Genomic DNA, 20,352 nt, shown 5'->3' with positions numbered 1-20,352 from the left:
GCCCAGGCATCAGCTTGCCTGGGGGGCAAGTCAGTTTAAGGTTACTGCAGGCTGCTTGGTCAATCAATAGGGAAGTCAGGCAGCGATACCACACGTGGATGGCTTAGCTAAACTCCACAAAACCTGAAGATATGCATGCTGTACTGTTAGAAAGTTCACAATGAAGGAATTCTTAGTTCTTTCATAATCTAACAGTTAAAACAAAAAAAAAAGGAGAAAGACTGTGCTTACATAATGTGTTTTTGTGAAGTATTTTTGGTGTGACCTTCTTATGCTTGTGATTTTTTTTTTTTTTTGAGAAATTAAAGGAAATTGTATGTTAAGACTGTACCTTGTCTGGATGAGCATTTTACTGTTCCTTCTGGTAGCCTGACAAAGAATTCTCAAAATCATTATCTAACTTGTTGCTGTGATCTCAAAGTTACTTAAATCTAACATACTTTTTTTTTATTGTTCCTTGTACTAACCTCAGTGTTCCAAGTTATCTAATACAACTTTTCTGTAACTATCCCTCATAATGTAAGTATTTAACAAATGAGCGGTAATGTCAGGCAATGTTAAGAAATAAACATTCTATATTTTAGATATATTTTACATTATTTAATGGATAGAGGACTGAAGGCACAATGTGCAGCCAATGGAAACTGATATTTATATCACATTAAGACGTTTAATATCCTCACAATGCATGTTTTTAGCCACATGTTTGTGCTCCTGAAATCTTCAGTTTGCATTGTTAGAAACATAGGAGTGATGAGATTTATATTTTTTTTTTTTTGCTAGAATATGTGTAATGGCAGTATCTAAGCACCACATAGTCCTAAATTATACATAAATGTAGGTGATCTTAGATTTATGTATATTGATATTGCATCTTACTGTCTGCCGTAAAAACTATGCTATTGGTATGACTACATAATAAAAGCTCAAAGGACTGAAGGCAATCATTGTTTGAAGGTGAAATTACCCTTAAAATGCTTTCAATTGATTATTATTATTTTATTTTATTTTTTTGCAGCATATGGAAGTTTCTGAGCCAGGGATCAAACCCTAGCCACATCTGCGAGCTACGCCACAGCTGCAGCAACCCTGGAGCCTTAACCCACTATGCCAGGCCGAGAATGAATCAGCAGTGCCAGAGACAAGCCAGACCATTAACCCATGGTTCCACAGTGGGAACTCATTAAATTGATTCTTATCAAGTAGCCACAGGAATATCTTCCAGGGGCCTGATCCTGAAACACTGCCTACCTTCCACTTCTCTCCTTCTTCCTACCCTCCTTTTTCCCTGTTTATTTTTCTTCATATACATTGAAAAATATGATCTTCAGTTGGTAGGCCTTGTAATACACACTAGGCAGCATAAACACTATACCACACCTAATCTGTTCCCTCCTCTTCAGATGTTTCCCATATTGTAATGGATAATCGCATGTAAATAGTCCAACACAAGATCACATCAGCTAAAATACCTGCAAGGACAAGGTGCTAAACCCATATGGATTTTGTTTTTCTTTTCTTTTCTTTTCTTTTTTTTCTTCTGCTTTTTAGGGTCGCTCCTGCGGCATATGGAGGTTCCCAGGCTAGGAGTTGAATCAGAGCTGCAGCTGCCAGCCTACACCACAGCAATGTGGGATCCAAGCCACATCTGTAACCTATACCACAGCTCACAGCAACACCAGATCCTTAACCCACAGAGCAAAACCAGAGATCAAACCTGCAACTTTAAGGATCCTAGTTGGATTCGCTTCTTCTGTGCCATGACAGGAACTCCAGATTTTTTTTTTTATTTTTTCTACTGTAGAAAGCAGCTCTAACAATCTCTTCCAGTTACAAACAGTCCCAGCAAACTGAAAGATCATCCTGGGGCTATTTCTACCAGTAAATGGCAATTTCTTAGAGCAGAAATTATCTCCTGTAAACGCCTTACATCCTTGGCTTTTCAGGGTTTAACTGAAGGCATATTGCTATAAAGACACCTCTGGAGAATTTAGGAAGGCAGGCAAAGATGAATTCTCTACCTACTTAAGAGTCTCAAATGTGCACACTTTTCAGACTCCAGACCATGATTATATTGTATTTTATTAGTAAATTTTTAAACTGACAGTCATCAAATAATTTTCAATCCCTACTGATCTACTGGGATTCAGCTAAGTAACCTGAGCCCGTCAGTCTGTCACCACATAAAGCCTATGAATGTCACACACATTTATTTTCCTATGAGAAGTTAGTTCTCTTTTAGACAGACTTATTTTGAACTGCTTACTGCATCTAGATAACACATATTTTATTTGAGAACTGATCTTACTCTTTAATCAAGGAATGTTGTACCTCTGCCTTCTTATAAACTCATCATTCTAACATTATTTTTGTCAAAACAGTGAATTATTAGCTGTCTATTCTTACTTATTGCAGTTTTAGTGTTCTCATTACACATTTTTACTGCCTCCCAAATAAACATGCAATATTATTTCATGTTTGGGTATTTCTGATTTTGTAATTATCAGTTATTTGGCTTTTTAAAAGTCAAAATGTAATGTAGTTAGTAATTTCTTTTCATGAAATATTTGATGAATTACTGCCTAATTGAGTCTTTTATTTGTCAATACTGGTCTGTGTGCCATTGAATATATATTTATTACCTACTTCTCCTAAAGTTCATTTAATAAAATTCTGATATAGCTTGGAGTCAATTTAACCAAGACTTTACCATAGAATCCTGAGGCAATCATTCAGATTTATGCTCCTCCTTTTTTAATAGATACAAAAATTTCAAAAACCTCTCACTCTAAAATTCCTGAGAAACTACTCTTATATAAAGAGCTATTTTACATAGAATTCTTTTGACTCTTGACAGAAGAAAATAAACAGCAAGAATAGCCACAAGCATTGAGGTGTTGATTGATAAAATAAAAACTGATTTATTTCAAAGGGAGAAGAAAAAATCAAATAGTTTTTAAAAGTAATTACATATATATTTTATTATATAAATTTACTTAATTTATATAATTACTTATTTGGTACATAAATTTACTCATTTGCCTTTAGTTTTCAATCAGCATTTCTGGCATTGCATAGACATAATATCTTCCTAAGCCTTTGTTGATAATAGAATCTAATAACTTAAATTAATGGTCCATATGTGTCACAGTTTAACTATGTAAGTACAATTTGGCTAAAATACCTAATTTTTTTCTAGTTAACTGATGTTGAAGCTATACTATACTATAACAGAAAAAGATCTGGACTCGATGTTTAGCTTTGCTTCTGTACAGAGAAACACCCATTTCCCCTGTGCCTGATTGTGTTTCCTCTAATTACATACACCACTCACCATCACATCAGTCCTAAAAAGAGAATCTGATGTTTGCGATTCTGTAACACATAGTGTGTATATAATGAAATGTGCCATTTTTTTTTTCATATCCACTCATGTTGTGGGCTCAAAGTTACTCATTTGGGAGGCTGAAGAGGTCAACACTCCACAATTTACTTCAATGTGATCAAAGTGTCCCCATCAACAGAGATTTCACCTATGAAGATAACTGTTTAATGAATAAAGTCTCAGCTTAGACAGTTTATCAAGCTGCTGAATCTCTAGAATCTCTCCCTGTTTATAGTACATCCAATCAATCAATAATTCATTTCATTCTGTATACAATTTGTCTTCTCACTGAACTGTTACCATCCTAGTTTAAATTAGCATCACCTCTAACATATGGGCTGATCTGCACTCTACATGGGTCTTCACTAAACACCCACAGTGTACATAGTGAAACAGAGTAAATATATAAATACTTTTAAGTATACTCTAGTTTCTATTAAAGGTAGTTACAGCCCATATAGTTTCTGCAATATCACCAGGTGAAATAGAATTTGGAATTTGTGGAGTTCCCATGTGGATCAATGGTAACAACCCAACTCGGGTTTGATCCCTGGCCTTGATCAGTGGGTTAAGTATCTGGCGTTGCCATGAGCTGTGGTGTAGGTCACAGACACAGCTCACATCTGGCATTGCTGTGGCTGTGGTGTAGGCTGGCAGCGACAGCTCCAATTTGACCCCTATCCTGGGAACTTCCATATGCCACAGGTGCAGCCCTTAAAAAAAAAAAAAAAAAAAAAGGACAGAATTTGGAATTTGTTATTACAGGAGAAATAGTTTTGTTAATTGCATTATTGCTTTGTCACCTAGAGTCTGTCTGTTCAATTTACAGAAACCAGAAATCCAGAGGTAGAATTTCTCACCTGGGTCACCTATGTCATACTTCTTGTATCATAGTGTATTTAATAACAACACTTTACTTTTAAAATTGTCTTAAATAGGACCTTGAATTCTTTGGTTGCCTTTTTTACATTTAAGCCTGTGAGATGAGTACAGTCCAGAAGCTTAAGCTATGCACAGCTACTGAAGACTAATTTTTCTACTTTCAAAAATGACTAACAAAAGTTTCTCAAAAATGCTAGCTGCTCAGCATTGAGGAGAATGATGTTGTTATCACGCTTAATAGCTGCCACTTCTGGACTAAGCTGCCTGACATATGCAGTGGGGGAGGGTTTATTGATTATTTGCAATCATAAAGCCAAACTGGTAATGGGAGCAACTTCGTAATTGAGGTAGCAAAACAGTTGATCTTCTATTTATTTAACAGCAGATGTGCTGACCATTTTATCTCTCTCCCGTGCCCATGAAACATGTCTTTATTGTTCAGGTATGGAAAGCAGATGTCTTACTTAAAAGAGAGAAAATGAAATATGTTCAATATCCTATCTCCCCAACTGAAAAAAATCTAAATTTTCCAGCCTCTCTTTATTTATATCTATATATCTTGAGAGTAAAATGACATGCATTGTGTATGGCACTTACTTAAAAGATATAAATGATAGGAATAGTGATATTCTAAAAAAAATAGTGATATTCTAAAAAAAATTTTAATCATTCTTGAGAATCTGACTTTAGAAACACTAAAATTATTTTTGGTTCTTCAACATCCATGAGCAGGAAGTGGGCTCTTGGAGAGTAGACATCTTGTTTTTGTGTTCATAGGTCTCATATAATATTTCAAATATTTCAGACACTTTGGACTTTGAGATTGACACCATAATTGAAAGGAATTTTTTCACTGCTTTCATGACATGTATTGTACACTGAAAACACACAATCATGGGTAAAGAACAGTGGATCAAATATTTGCTCAGAAGGGTAGCCTCTGGTGTTGTTTAATAAGATTTTTTTCTGGTTCTCATACAGGAATATAGTAGAATTAAAATTGCCTCTTTGAAGTAACTTGTTTTGTGCTTGGAAATGAGAGTGAAAGGCGTGCACTTATTTCCTGATGGAAGCTTTAAGAACCTAATCTAATTTCACCACCATTTCTCCTAACATCTGCCTTGGAAACAAGCAATGTTCCAAATGATGTCCACTATGTCAGTATAGATCATAGACAAAGGAAAAGGCACAGTAGTTCCACCAGTCAACCTGTGATATACATGTAGTGTGTGTGAAAACATACATCAGTGTGTTTTGCAACATGACCTAGACTGTTCTAACAGGTGCATTCAATGAAACTTGAATTAAAGATGAGATTTATGATTTTGTCACTTCAGTATTATAAATACTTTCATCATTACAAAGACATAACAAAGGGACAAAGAGAAAAAGGGGAAGACACATATATATGTTTGTGTGTATATATATATATGTTGGAATATATATATGTATGTGTGTATATACATAAATGTAATTTTTCCTCTATAAGGCAGGGTTACGTCAAACTAAAAAGCTTCTGCATGGTAAAGTAAATAATAAATAACATGAAAAAACAACCTATGAAATGGGATAAAAATTTTCAATCCACCTATCCGAGAAAGCGTTAATATCCAAAATACAGAAGGAGCTCATACAACTCAATAGCAAAAGAATAAATAACCCAACTTTAAAATAGACAAGGGACTAAATGGACTTTTTTTTCCCCAAAGACATAGAGATGGCCGGCAGGTAAATGAAAAGGTACTTGAAATTACTGTCAGGGAAATGCAAATCAAAACCATAATGAGATATCATCTCACTCTTGTTAGAATGGCTATCATCAAAAAGACAAGAGATAACATGTGTTGACCAGGATGTACAAAAAGGGAACCCTGTGGACTAGTTAGTGTGGATGTAAATTGGCACAGTCACTATGGAAAACAGTAAGGAGGTTCCTCAAGAAATCGAGAATGGAACTATCATATAATCCAATAATCCACCTTTTGGTTATACACCCAAGTGAAGTGAACATTATCTCAGAGAAATATGTATTCCTACTTTTATAGCAGCATTGTTTACAACAGCCAAAGTATGGAAACAATGTGGGTGTCTGTCTGTAGATGAATGGATAATGTAAATATGTGTGAAAAAAATCTATATATTACATAACACATGCATTGCATATATAGTCAATGAAATAGTATTCAACCTTTAAAAAGAAGGAAATTCTGTCAATTGCAACAGCATGGATGAAACTGAAGAGCATTATACTATGAGAAATAAGTCCAAGAAAAATACTATATGGTCTCACTTACATGTAAAATATTTTTTTAAGTTGGACTCAAAATTAGAGAGTAGAAAAGTGATTGTGGTGGGTGAAGGTTGGTGGAAATAAAAAGAGGTTGGTAAAAGGGTACCAACTTTCAGTTATAAGGTGAATAAGGCCAGAGGGTCTACTGTATAACATGATGACTATAGCTGAGACCATTACTGTAAATTGAAATGTGCCAAGAAAGTAGAAGTGTTCTCATCAAAACCAAAAAAGGTAAATATGTAAGATGATGGATTTGTTAATTAGCTCAGTGGGAACATCCTTTAATAACATATATGTATATCATATAATTATACTGTACATTTCAAATATCTTACCATTGAAATTGTTAATTATACCTCAATAAACCTGAAAAATTAAATAAAAATAATCTAATAAACATATGTAAAAAAACTTTAAAACAGGTTTATAAAATATTTTATTATGCATATGATTCAATAAATTGACTTTGTTACTCCATCTATCCATTGGATATTAATTTCTTCAGTGAATGTTTAATGAATATCTAATATATTTCTAGTTATTGGTATTGAATAAAATAGGCAGCAGAAGGGAGATGATTATAAATATAAGATCCTGAATTAATAGAAATCTGAAAATTTCTCAGATAATGAGGTTGAAATTCATATTTTCTATAAAGACTCTGGCTTAAAAAACTGTTTGAATATTGGTGTCCTTAACATAGTAGAAGTAGTTCTTGGCTTAACTCATATACCATTCAGTTCTGGATATTTAAATTTGTGACTGCTATGAGACATCCATGTAGATATGTTAAATATCCAGTTGTATATATAAGTTTGCAGCTATGAAAAATGTATGAGATATACACTTGAGGGCATGAAAATATATGGCATTCAAAGTCATGGGAATACATTAGATTAGCTTTCCAGGTAAAGAATGACTTATTTTTATCCAGGATGTAAAGTGGTGCAATGAAGGTGTTGAAGCTTCATGGCTCATTTAACCACCAACATTTTTCAGATTTTCAGGCACATTAAGTAATAAATTTTTCATTGTTCTAAGTTGAAAAATACTGAGAATTTGTTTAATTGTTGGGGATGTATTCGTCCGTGAACATGCCATACACACAGTGAAATTTGAAAAATAATGCAATCACTCTCAGTAGCTGGCACTATATAGTAGCATTTATGAGGGCAGTGAGCCAGTGAAGCATAAATAATTGTAGCATCTATCTCTGTGGTTTGATGTCAAATAATTAATAGTACGAACTTTCTAAAGTTGGTTTTTCTCTAATTACTTTTGCTTAAAGCTGATTTCACATTTTCCATATTTTAAAAGCTGTAGCATAACTCTTGAAGTAGATAAAAAGAACTGTATGACCATCACTTAAAAATTTGAAGTAATCCCTGATGTTTGGGAAGTCATTTTAAATCTATCTATCAAGGTTATAAGGTATGAGGTCCTTTCACATCAATAGGTTTAATCTAGTTATCTAAAAAAAAAAAGTTCTACCAACATATAACAAATAAGAGTAACTTTGAGTCTAGATTAAGCAATGACTCCAAATAATCAATGGTGGACAACTTTAAACAAATTTTAATTCTTACTCATGGCATGCCAATGTGGATGAGCTGTGCCTGTGCTCTGAGCTGGCAGTCCTGCAACCAGGCTGATGAAACAGCTCTTGTCATTGTCATGTCAGTTTCCACATAGAGTGATCAGGGAAGGGGTATTATAGTCAGTTTAGACTGCTATAAAAAGTGACATATATGGGGTGCCTTTTAAACAACAGAAATTTACTTCTCACAGTTATGGAGGCTGAAAGTCCAAGTTCAGGGTGCCAGCATGGTCAGATTCTGGTCGGGACTCCCTTTAGGGTTGCAGACTGCTACTTTTTCAGTGTATCTAGAGAACTAAGGGCTCTGCAGAGTTTCTTCTATAAGGGCACCTATTCCATCATGAAAACTCCACCTTCATGAATTAGTTACCTCCCAAAGACCCCTAGCTCCCAATAACATCGTATTGTGGATTAGGATTTCAACACATGAAATTTGCGACACACAACCATTCAGTCCATAACAGTAAGTGAGCAATACTCTGGCTCTTAAAACTTCTGCTTGGACGATAAATACATTTCACTGGTTAGCCTGTGTCAGGCCTGAGTTTAACAAGGTAGAGATACCAATTATTCCCTCTAGGAGGCCTGACCAACGAAAGACAACAAATATTTTGAACAATTATAAATCCACCAGAGTAGGCATAGACTCTTTGCAATGAAGTTATTAACTCCAAAATTTATGTCCCAAAGTTCATTCACTTTAATCATATATGGAACCCTAATTTCTCAAATACTCTTAACTGATTTGCTTAGTTGAAACAATCGTGGCTGCCAGCGTTCTAAGCAAGAAAGACACGTGTCATCTTTGGCAAGCACATGCAGGGACAAATCCAAGAAATGAGAGCCAGCTTCCAGAACATATACTAATCATGGTGGAAATCAGTAGCTCCCAGATGGTTATGGGAAAGCTCATAATGCCTCTTAAGATCTAAGGCTTGAAATGGACATTGCCTCTTCTGTCCACATTCCATTCACCAAAGTAAGCCAGAGAGCCAAGGCCAGCATCAGTGAGAGAAGAGATGATGAACAGAACAGATATTTACTAAAATTTGCCACAGATCTTCAGTTCCCAAGAACTATTTAAATTATCCTTCTCTTGGTAGGACAATCAATACGATATATTTAAGGAAGAAAAATATTCAAATTAGATGGATTTAAATATGTGATGCCTAAAGATGTACGTAAAAATCCTACATTTTTAGAAAACTGGCTAGGCATAATAACTCATTTCCCAGGAGATATTGCGAATCTTAAAATAGGGATTTCCTTGAATCACTAGGGGAATAAACCTAACGTTTTAAGATCTTATGCACTATAAATTTTGGTTTTGTTTCTTTTTACCTTTTTTTGGCTGAAATTCAGTTTAACTGTAGTATATAACTTTCAAAAGCAAATGCTGAGTATCTTGAATATTAAGGTTAAATATTTATGTGAGTTACGAATAGCTTAAGTTTTACTTTGAAGTTAAATACAGGACATAATTAATAGTGGAATCATGTTAGTTTCATTTTTGCATGTAGAATTTGAAATTTGAGTGTATTACTTAAGTGAATCAATATATCTTTAATATCATCAGTAGAAAAAAGTGTAAAAAATCAATGACACAACACAGTTAACATCTCAGGTGATTTACAAACCTGACGTAAATTTTTAAACATTAAACATCACTCTTCTGAATTCGTTTATAATCCTTACAATTAAATGATTGAGCTTTGTATTTCTTTTCCTTGTCCTTTCTCAAGATTAATGTCTTTAATAGTTCTTTACCACTTGAGAGCAAATAATCAAAAACTCAGCAATTAAAACAAAGGCCATTTTTTTATCTCACTATTCTATTATGGGTAATTTAGCTTACAGCTGCTCAGTAGACCTGTTGATGTCTGCTGGGCTCTCCAGGACTTTCAGCCCATTGCCAGGTAGCTGAGTGACTGATCCGGGAGAGTTCTAGGAAAGGGTGCAACAGAGCCATATGTCTGTCATTGCTTGGGAAGCTAACTCAGGCTTCTTTACCTGATCAAGGGTATTAACAGAAAGAATAGAAAAACATGGTGTCTTGAGTTTTAGATTTGCAACGTGCACAGACTCACTTTCAAGTCATGCTTTGGGTTAAAGCGAATCACAAAGCTAGCTTAAACTTAAAATCTGTGGACATAAAATCTTTTTGTTGGGACTTGCAAAATATTGTGGCTATTTTTACAACTGCCACATTAGTACAGGATAAAACATACTCTTATTACTAATAAAAAATATGTATCCATCCATACATACATATACACAAAGCAGATTGATAGATACTAACATCACTTTCATATTTTCACTATATTTGAGCCTTCATTCAAAATGCATTTTATGGCAATAGTAATTCAAGTATACATAAATGTCACCTTTCCGTTTTACAACTGAAGACAAAACAACTTTGGTAAGTATCCTAATTCACTGTCACTGCAAATCAGTAATTGAAAAGCAATTATGTTTTAATCAATAATTTTTCAATAGATTATAAATTCTTACTTCTCCCAAGAAAGCTTTTGTATTCTGTTTATCACTAGGCAATTATATCACTCAAATATGGACCTTGAAATATTTTATCAATTATAATTAAGAACATTCAAACTGAATTTAAAATATATCAGTGACTTTTTATTCCCCATTTAATTTTATCTGCATTTAAATTTTGATGAACTGTGTTATTGATATAGAATTTTTGTATTTATGGAAAAATAACCTTTTTCAAATAAGTGAATATAAGTTAATTCAGATTAAGCATACATAGTCTTTAACCTATGATTATGAAGCTGAATGATAAACCAATAGGTAATAGACTATCATTCATTGGTTAACTATTTTATTTACATAGCATTTAATTTCATGCAATAATACAATTGACTATTTGGAAAAGAAAGTAATTGTCATTCGATCACTACTCTTTATAACAGATTTTTTTTCTTAATGATAACCTATTAGTTTTCTCATAGATAATACTGTTTTAAGTAGTTCATAGAAGCCACTTCATGATTTGGACTTCATTTCAGTAGTATCAGGTTAAATGTAAACTTTCCTGAGTGCAAGGTTATTTTCTTGAATTCACAAACTTACAATAGGAATGATAATCAAAGTTACCAAAGAGGTAATCATAAAAGTTAATTTCAACAGGCTTTCTTTTATTCTTAAAAGCATGTTTTCAATTCTGTGGTTTTCATGAGGCTCTATAGTCCTAAAATATTCTTACCTAGGTTATAAAATATAGATTCTAAAAACATTCCAGAAAGCCTATTCACCATGGAAATTTTTGTGTTAAAATCAGAGTTATTTTCTAATTTATAAAACATTTTTATTTATTTTGTTAGAATACCAAAACAATTTCAATTTAAAACTTTTTTCATATTTTCAATATGTGAAAATTTCAAGTTACAAAACTGAAATCAAGTATATAGAAAAAGCCATTTATTCAATAAATAATATATAAAGACTACAATTTTCATATTAAATTGAAATGGCTTGGTGATAGGTATCATAAATAAATATTCTAGTCACTAAAGCACATTAAAGTTTATTGAAGGATTACAAAAGTTAGGTATTAGTCTTAGAGTGGTTATTGAAATCATATTTATTTATATATATCATATTATAATAATATAATAACTATAAAATTATATTTGGTAATATCAGCCATTCAAAGTAATATTTTAATCATATTTCCCTCAACTCTGATATTTATAATATTATATGATCTATATGAATATGTACTCAGAAAATAATATTTAAGCTGTATCTAAATAAAATTTATATTTGCACATAATTTACTGGAAAGTAAATTATTTATTAAAAAGCATATTATCCAGATGAATATATTTCTATGGTGAAAATTTTAAATAATTTATGTATTAACGTTTTTTATTTTTGAATTAAAATGGAATTGCCTACATGTGTTATTACAACACATAAATAACCATTTGTTATGATACTATAATGTGAAATATATGTATATATATAATGCATATTACTTTGACATAAGAAAAACTCATTTAAGATAATTTGTTGTAGTATATAAAGATATAAAATTGATGAATACAAAAAATTCTAATTTCTTAAATACTAAATGAAATTGTTAGATTTAAAACATTCATAAAAACAAAAATAAACAAATGGGAACTAATTAAACTTAAAACCTTTTGTGCAGCAAAGGAAACAAACAAAATGAAAAGACAACCCACAGAATGGGAGAAAATCTTTGCAAATGAAGAAAGTGACAAGGGCTTAATCTCCAAGATATAGAAACAGTTCATGCAGCTCTTTATCAAAAACAAACAAACAACACAAACAAAAAAGTCAGAAGATTTAAATAGCCATTTCTCCAAAGAAGACAGCCAAAATGCATGTGCAAATATGCTCATCATCACCGATTATTAGTAAAGCAAATCAAAACTACAGTGAGGCATCACCTCATTCCAGTCAGAATGGCCATCACCAAAAAGTCTAGAAACAATAAATGCTGGAGAGGGTGTGGAGAAAAGGGAACCATCCTTCACTGTTGGTGAGAATAAAAATTTGTGCAATCACTGTGGAGAACAGTATGGAGGTTCCTTTAAAAACAGAGCTACCATATGACCCAGCAAAACCACTCCTGGACAGATAACTGGAGAAAACCATAATGTGAAAAGTTACATGCACCCCAATGTTCATGTCAGTGCTATTTACTATAGCCAAGACATGGAAGCAACCTAAATGTCCACTGACAGTGGAATGAATAACAAAGATGTGCTACATATATACAGTGGAATATTATTCAGCCATAAAAAGAATGAAATAATACCATTTGCAGCGACATGGATGAACCTAGAGATTACCAAACTGAGTGAAGTAAGACAAAGACAAAAATCATATGCTATCATGGATATGTGGAACCAAAAAAAAATGATAAAAACAAATCTATTCACAAAACAAAACAGACTCACAGATGTCAAAAATGATCATATGGTTACCAAAGGGGAAACGTTTGGGGGGGATAAATAAGGAGTTTGGGATTAACATATGCACACTACTATATATAAACAAGATAATCAATCAGGACCTACCGTATAGCACAGGGAATTCTACTCATTATTCTGTAATAACCCATATGGGAAAAGAATCTGAAAAAGAATGGGCACACACACACTCACACATATGTATATCTGAATCACTATGCTGTACTCCTGAAATTAATACATTGTAAATCAATTATACTCCAATATAAAATAAAATTTAATAAAATAAATAAAAATACGTTTTAAAATTTTAATAATAAAAATAAAACATTTAAACCTTATTAAAACTGATATTTCTATATATGTATACCTTTGTGTCATTTTTTTATCCATAATGAAAGTCCTCGATATTCTACAAAATCACCAAACATGTTCTGAATTCGTAAAAGTGTTAACAAAATAGATTGCTTATTTGTATTTTAGTTACAATCTGAAGGTTTTGTTTTGTTTTTAATTTATTTTTTATTGTTATTTTCCCCAACAGTTTTTTTTCCGACTGTACAGCATGGGGACCCAGTTACACATACACGCATACATAACTTTTTCTCCCATTGTCTTGCTGTGTTGTAAGTATCTAGACATAGCGCTCAGTGCTACCCAGCAGGATCTCATTGTTAATCCATTCCAAAGGCAATAGTTTGCATTCATTAACCTCAAGCTCCCAATCCCTCCCACTCCCTCCCCCTCCCCCAGAGCAACCACAAGTCTATTCTCCAAGTCCATGATTTTCTTTTCTATGGAAAGGTTCATTTGTGCTGTATATTAGGTACTGGATATGAGTGATATCATATGGCATTTGTCTTTCTCTGACATATTTCACACAGGATGAGAGCCTCTAGTTCCATCCATGTTGCTGCAAATGGCATTATGTCATTCCTTTTTATGGCTGAGTAGTATTCCATTGTGTATATATACCATATCTTCTTAATCCAACTGTCTGTTAATGGACATTTGGGTTGTTTCCATGTCTTGGCTATTGTAAATAGAGCTGTAATGAACATGTGGGTGCATGTGTCTTTTTTAAGGAAAGTTTTGTTTTGTTTTGTTTTTGTTTTTGTCCTTTTAGAGCCATACCCCTTGCAGACGGATATTCCCAGGATAGGGTTCAAATCAGAGCTGTAGCTGCCAACCTATACCACAACCACAGCAATGCCAGATCCGAGCCGTGTCTGTGACATATACCACAGCTCATGGCAACACGGACTCCTTAACCCACTGACTGAGGCCAGGAGTCTAACCCACATCCTCATGGATCTAGTCAGGTTTGTTTTGCCTGATCCACAATGGGAACTCCCACAATCTGAAGAGTATGTACTAATAAAATAATATTTGTTTACTCAGAAACCTCCCTGCCTGTCCATTCTAAGTAATGTATATGCAACTATATATTCTATGTGTCTTTGTTTTATATATACTGCACATTCTCTCTGTGTCTTCAGTAGACACATTTCTTTACAAAGTTTACTAACATTTTTTTTCTTTTTTTTGTCTTTTCTAGGGCCACACCCCTGGCATATGGAGGTTCCCAGGCTAGGGGTCTAATTGGAGCTGTAGCCACCGGCCTACACCACAGCCACGGCAACACAGGATGCTAGCCACATCTGCAACCTACACCACAGCTCACAGCAACTCCGGATTCTTAACCCACTGAGCAAGGCCAGGGATCGAACCTGCAACCTCATGGTTCCTAGTTGGATTCGTCAACCATTGAGCCACGACGGGAACTCCAAATTCTTTTTTTTTTTTTTTACTAACAATTTTTGATTTCCAAATGGAAATTACTCTGTCAAAAAAATTCAAGTTGTTTTTCATTACCATTTAATTTTTATTCTGCTAAGCAGGATAAAGAGTATTCTTGATATATCTGTTCATTTCAAAGAGTTACTGATAAAATGGCTAAGACATTTAAAACATAGTAACAGTGTAATTTTTGTGAAATATTGCAGTATATTCACATGTGGCAAACATAAGCAAACTCAAAATTTTATTTAAAGTAAAAAGCCTTTTGTAATTGCATCAATATAAGTGTTGAATAAAGTAACAATGACCCAAAATTGAACTATGATTAGTTGAAATTTAGAAGTAAAATGTTGGTTCAACTAACAAACATTATTTACCTTGTCTACTTAACATTTTAAGATTAATTTCCTCAGATAGGAAAGAAACATTAAAGAAGAGAATGTCAGTATTTCTGATATTGGAATACTTATTTCTCCCATCTGCCACAATTAATTGTGGTTTATAAAAGTGAATAAATTATTATAATGATAGCCTATCCTTTTAAAGTGGTTGTAAAACCGGCTAAAATGTAGAAGTTATTATGAATAATAAACTTCTTGATGAAGCTACAGAGACATCAATTTAGCAATCAGAAAGTCTCATGTGCTCTGAGACTTTAGATTAGTTATCATCTTTTCCTCTCTTTGTGCTCTGAGTGTACGTAAAGTACTAAACAGCAGATCAAGCACAGTCTGGTGGCTAATTGAGCAACACTGTCTGAAACATTTAATGGTTAATTACATTTTTTTTCTGCTGTATTTGACTAAAATTGCTCCAGAAAGGGCAATTCTCAAGGATTTGCTCAAAATCAGCACTTTTTTTTTTAACATGTGAAAGTCAAATGTAATTTTAGGAAATAAAATATAAATTAAAAACTTTGTGAAAAGCTTGCAATAACCCACTTCCCACATGTAGGTTTCTTTCAGGATAGCATAGTCTTGGTTTTGAAAGTTTGCAAATTCAGAAAAATATGCATATGTCATCTTAGAAATTTGTCATTTAATGTCATTTAATATAGTCTAGTTTGGAAAGAAGCAAAAGACTTGACCATATGAAGTCTTTCAGTCTACTTCTGAACAGACCTTCATAACAGATCAAGATGCTTCTATCTGTTTTAATGGGACTTTTCACTCACACCTTTATTTTTAACTTTAACAAAAGTGATTTAATACTTATTATATGTTATATGGTGTACTAGATGTTGAAATGCAAATTACAATACACAAGGTCATGGTCTTCAAGGACCTCACAGACCACTGGGACCACCAGCACAAAAACACAAGATCATGTGCTCTCATAAAGCTGAAGCTGTGAGTATAGGAAAGTCTAACTGGGGAGTTGTTAGTCATGAAAATTATTGTCATTTTTTAAAAATTAGGTGGCCCTTGAAAAGACGGATGGACAATATTTGTTACTCTAGAGAATAGCATGTGGATTTTAGACATCGCTGTCAGAAGATGCAACTTATAATAGTACTTTGTGATCAAATAACAGTGAGATAAAGCAATGAACATTTTTAAAGGAAAGCATCACATTTTAAAACTATAAATCAAATATCAAAGTTCAATGAGCAAATTAAAATGAAGGATTCTATGTTCAAGAATACAAATATATATATATGAATATAAATACATGCTCTAAAAACTTTTTCAAGTATTTCCTAACATCTTCCAGAGAAAAACAATGCTATGAAGCATTTAAAATGTTATACTGAGAGAATCATTTAAGATCCTTTTGTTATTTACAGCATAACACAAATGGAACTTAATATCACTCCTCAGTGCTTGAATCTTAGAACTTTCTTGGTTGCAAACCATACACATAGAATAATAAAAACTATTTTTTCTGAATGTTACAGCACACACTTGATTACAGGAGGGAGGGGAATATAGTAAAATAAGTGTATTTATTGTTATACTTGCGATATATAATACAATATTAAATGTAACATAATAATGTTAATAATAATTGCCTGGGAAAGTGCCACGTATATCCTTTTATGCACTTTTTTCATTTTAGCCATTTTAACATTGCAAAAATATAAAATAAATCATGCATAAAATATTTTATATAGGTTTAGAGAAAGGAAATAAATTTTACTTGCATGATCATAAAAGTGTCTTCGATGTGGAGGACTGTTGGGTTTTTCATAAGCCAGTGGAAGGAATCAGAGGTGGAGGGGGAATTCCAGTTTGCAAGTTCCATCTGAACAAAGAAAGTCAAAAATTGCTGTGTGGCTTGAGGCATTTGGATAGAATCCTTATGCTCATGAATTTTCCTATTTAGATGAAGAAACAGTTCTTTTATTCACTTTTCTAACGTTAGACAGAGTTAATTTAGAGTTCCTGTAATGGTGGAGCAGAAACAAATATGACTAGGAACCATGAGGTTGTGTGTTCGATTCCTGGACTTGCTCAGTGGGTTATGGATCTGGCATTGCCGTGAGCTGTGGTGTAGGCTGCAGATGCGGCTCTGATCCTGTGTTGATGTGGCTCTGGTATATAGGCTGGCAGCTGTAGCTCCGATTGGACCCCTAAGCCTGGGAACCTCCATATGCCGCAGGTATGGCCCTAAAAAGCAAAAAAAAATAAAAATAACAAAAAGATTTAATTTTAGTAGATTAGGCTCAAATAATAATAATATAGTTAAAGAATCAAAGCATATCTAACATATGGTATTTTTGAATGGAAGTTTTAAAAACATAACTGACTAGGGTACATAGATTGGATTTTTTTTTCTCATACTATTCTGAAGTAAACATTTCTCTCTTTTGTTCATGTAAATCAATTTTCTATCCCTGGGCTCCTCTGATAAAATTTTACTTTTTGTCTCTCTTGTGTATTTACTCACCCTTTTCATTGATGGCCTCATTATTTTGGAGATAAAAATTTGGATAAACTCACAGAATTACAGTAGTGTTATCACATATAAATATAAAACTGGAAAAATCTATGTTGAGACAATGTTTCAAGGCTGTCAAAGCAGTAGTGATTAAAGAGCTAAACAAAACAAACTGGCTATTTTGTACTTATTTTACACTTTAAACAAATATATAGCAAACAAATGAACACTTTCTCCTTATAATTCTATCTTCTTTTTTTTTTTTTCAGGTGACACAAAAGTCTACTATTCAGGATGTTAAACAAAAATTTCACAAAGCATGTAAGTTTTATATACATTTTCAACCTATACTCTTTTTTTCAAATTGGTTCATATTTTATCTGTGAGAAAAAGTTAAAAATTATGATGGAAAGGGTACCTGGAAACCATATCTTTATGTGGCACTCAGAAGTAATATGCTAAATATCTCTGCATCATAACCTTTTCATGTCTAACTAATCCATGCTTTAACTTCTTTCAGTTTCTTTCCTTCTGTCCTCCTTCCTTTTCTTTCTTTATTCCTTCCTTCCTTCCTTCCTCCCTCCCTTCCTTCCTTCCTTTTTCTTTCTTTCTTTCTATTTTATTTTATGGTCACACCCACGGCATATGGAAGTTCCTAGACCAGGGACTGAATCTGAGCCACAGTTGCAGCCTAGACAATGCAGATCCTTTAACTCACTGCATGGGGCTGGGGATGGAACCTGTGTCTCTGCAGCAACCCGAGCTGCTGCAGTTGGATTCCTAACCCACTGTGTCACAGCGGGAACTTCAATACCCTTTTAGTTTATTTGAACATGTTTCATTCTAACAAGAAACTTCTTATATATGAAAGGCATTAACCAATACAAAGGTATTTATTTTTATTTAAGCAAATATAGAGGAGTTCCCATTGTGGCGCAGTGGTTAGCGAATCTGACTAGGAACCATGAGGTTGCGGGTTTGATCCCTGGCCTTGCTCAGTGGGTTAACGATCCGGCGTTGCCGTGAGCTGTGGTGTAGGTTGCAGACGCGGCTCGGATTCCGTGTTGCTGTGGCTCTGGCGTAGGCCGGTGGCTACAGCTCCGATTAGACCCCTAGCCTGGGAACCTCCATATGCTGCAGGAGTGGCCCTAGAAAAGGCAAAAAGACACACACACACAAAAACAAATATAGAGCAAAATTTTTACTTCATGTGCTTATACTTGTCAAATATCTTCCACACAGGAATTCTTCATACAGTGCACCTAAATTATGTTAATTAATTTTTTAATAGTTAAATTTATCTCATTAAGTGATCTGTTATTATTTATAGGGAAATATTTATATGAGGTTTTTTATTTTTATAACTTTTCAATTAGTTTACCTAAAACTGTTAAACATAGTAATAATGTCTATAATTACTAGCTAACAATTTTCAGTAAACTTAGTTTTTAGAGCTAGTTTTAGTTCACAGAAAAATTGTGCAGAAAATACACAGAGTTCAAATACACCCATGGTCCATACATGTAGAGCATATTCTCAACCACAAACATACAGATTGGTACATTTGTTAACAATCCCCAAACCTATGTTGACACATCATTATTACCTAAAGTTCATAGTTTATATGAGAACTCATTTTTGGTGTTGTACCTTCTATGGATTTTGTGAAGGAGCATTTTCAATACTTTTGTATTTAGTTGAACAACATTGCTTTTCTGAAGAATGCTTAAAGCTCACAATTTAATACTTTAAGTTGTTTAATAATACATGAGAATAAAATAAGTAGAACTGTTACAATATTTTCATTTTTTTCTTTTGGGAAAAATGTAGAATATTTACTGGATACTTTCTGTATATATGACATTATGCTAGGTATAATGATAATTAAATTAAGATAGAAGACATCTCATTAGCCCTCAAAAAGTTGCTCATGAAGAAGATTCAAAATGTATATCTACAGACTATGTAATAAAACCCAAATAGTCAATGTATATTAAATTTATAAATATGTTTGGGAAAATCTATTTAGAGTTTTTAATAGGAACATAAGGCATATGCAGGATGAAAAAGAATTATTTGAAATATGCTTAGCCAGGTTAAGATTCTTGAGGATGGTATATTCTGATATTTTACCCTAAAGACATTTAGGATTTGGATATGCAGATAAGAATCAGAAGTGCATTATAGTAGAGAAAGAAGAATAAAATAAGAGAAGCAAAGAGATCTGTCATGGATTATTTCTTTAACTTTTAGTATAGTAATTAAATTCTCTGTATATTTTTGTCAATATTTTCTAAAGCATTGAAAGCTCCAGATTTGTATCTTACTACATAATTGATGTGAAAGAGGTTACCCTGGTTATTTCTACAAGTATTTCCTGTTTATTCATATTCTAAAAACATTTGTTCTGCTAAACTAGCAACTCAAGTGCCATCCTTGGAAAGACACAGAATAATTTTATAAAGTGCTGTCAGAAAGTTTAGACTGTAATAATAAGTGTGAAGACATTTGGAAAAACTTTTATACTATAAAGTAGAAAGGTGAAAGA

At 33.2% G+C, this 20,352-nt stretch overlaps 1 protein-coding gene across 1 annotated transcript in view; it reads left to right on the top strand.

The window, feature by feature from the left end:
* The window catches only part of TECRL (trans-2,3-enoyl-CoA reductase like), a 103,575-nt gene that overhangs the window by 11,292 nt on the left and 71,931 nt on the right, over positions 1-20,352 (top strand). The window contains exon 2 of the mRNA XM_047799298.1: positions 18,074-18,125. Within this exon, the coding sequence (XP_047655254.1) occupies positions 18,074-18,125 (52 nt within the window). The remainder of the gene's footprint in view (positions 1-18,073; positions 18,126-20,352) is intronic.

The sequence above is a fragment of the Phacochoerus africanus genome, chromosome 10, assembly GCF_016906955.1.
Source record: "Phacochoerus africanus isolate WHEZ1 chromosome 10, ROS_Pafr_v1, whole genome shotgun sequence".
Lineage (NCBI taxonomy): Eukaryota > Metazoa > Chordata > Mammalia > Artiodactyla > Suidae > Phacochoerus > Phacochoerus africanus.
This window is presented reverse-complemented; position numbering and strand designations above follow the sequence as displayed.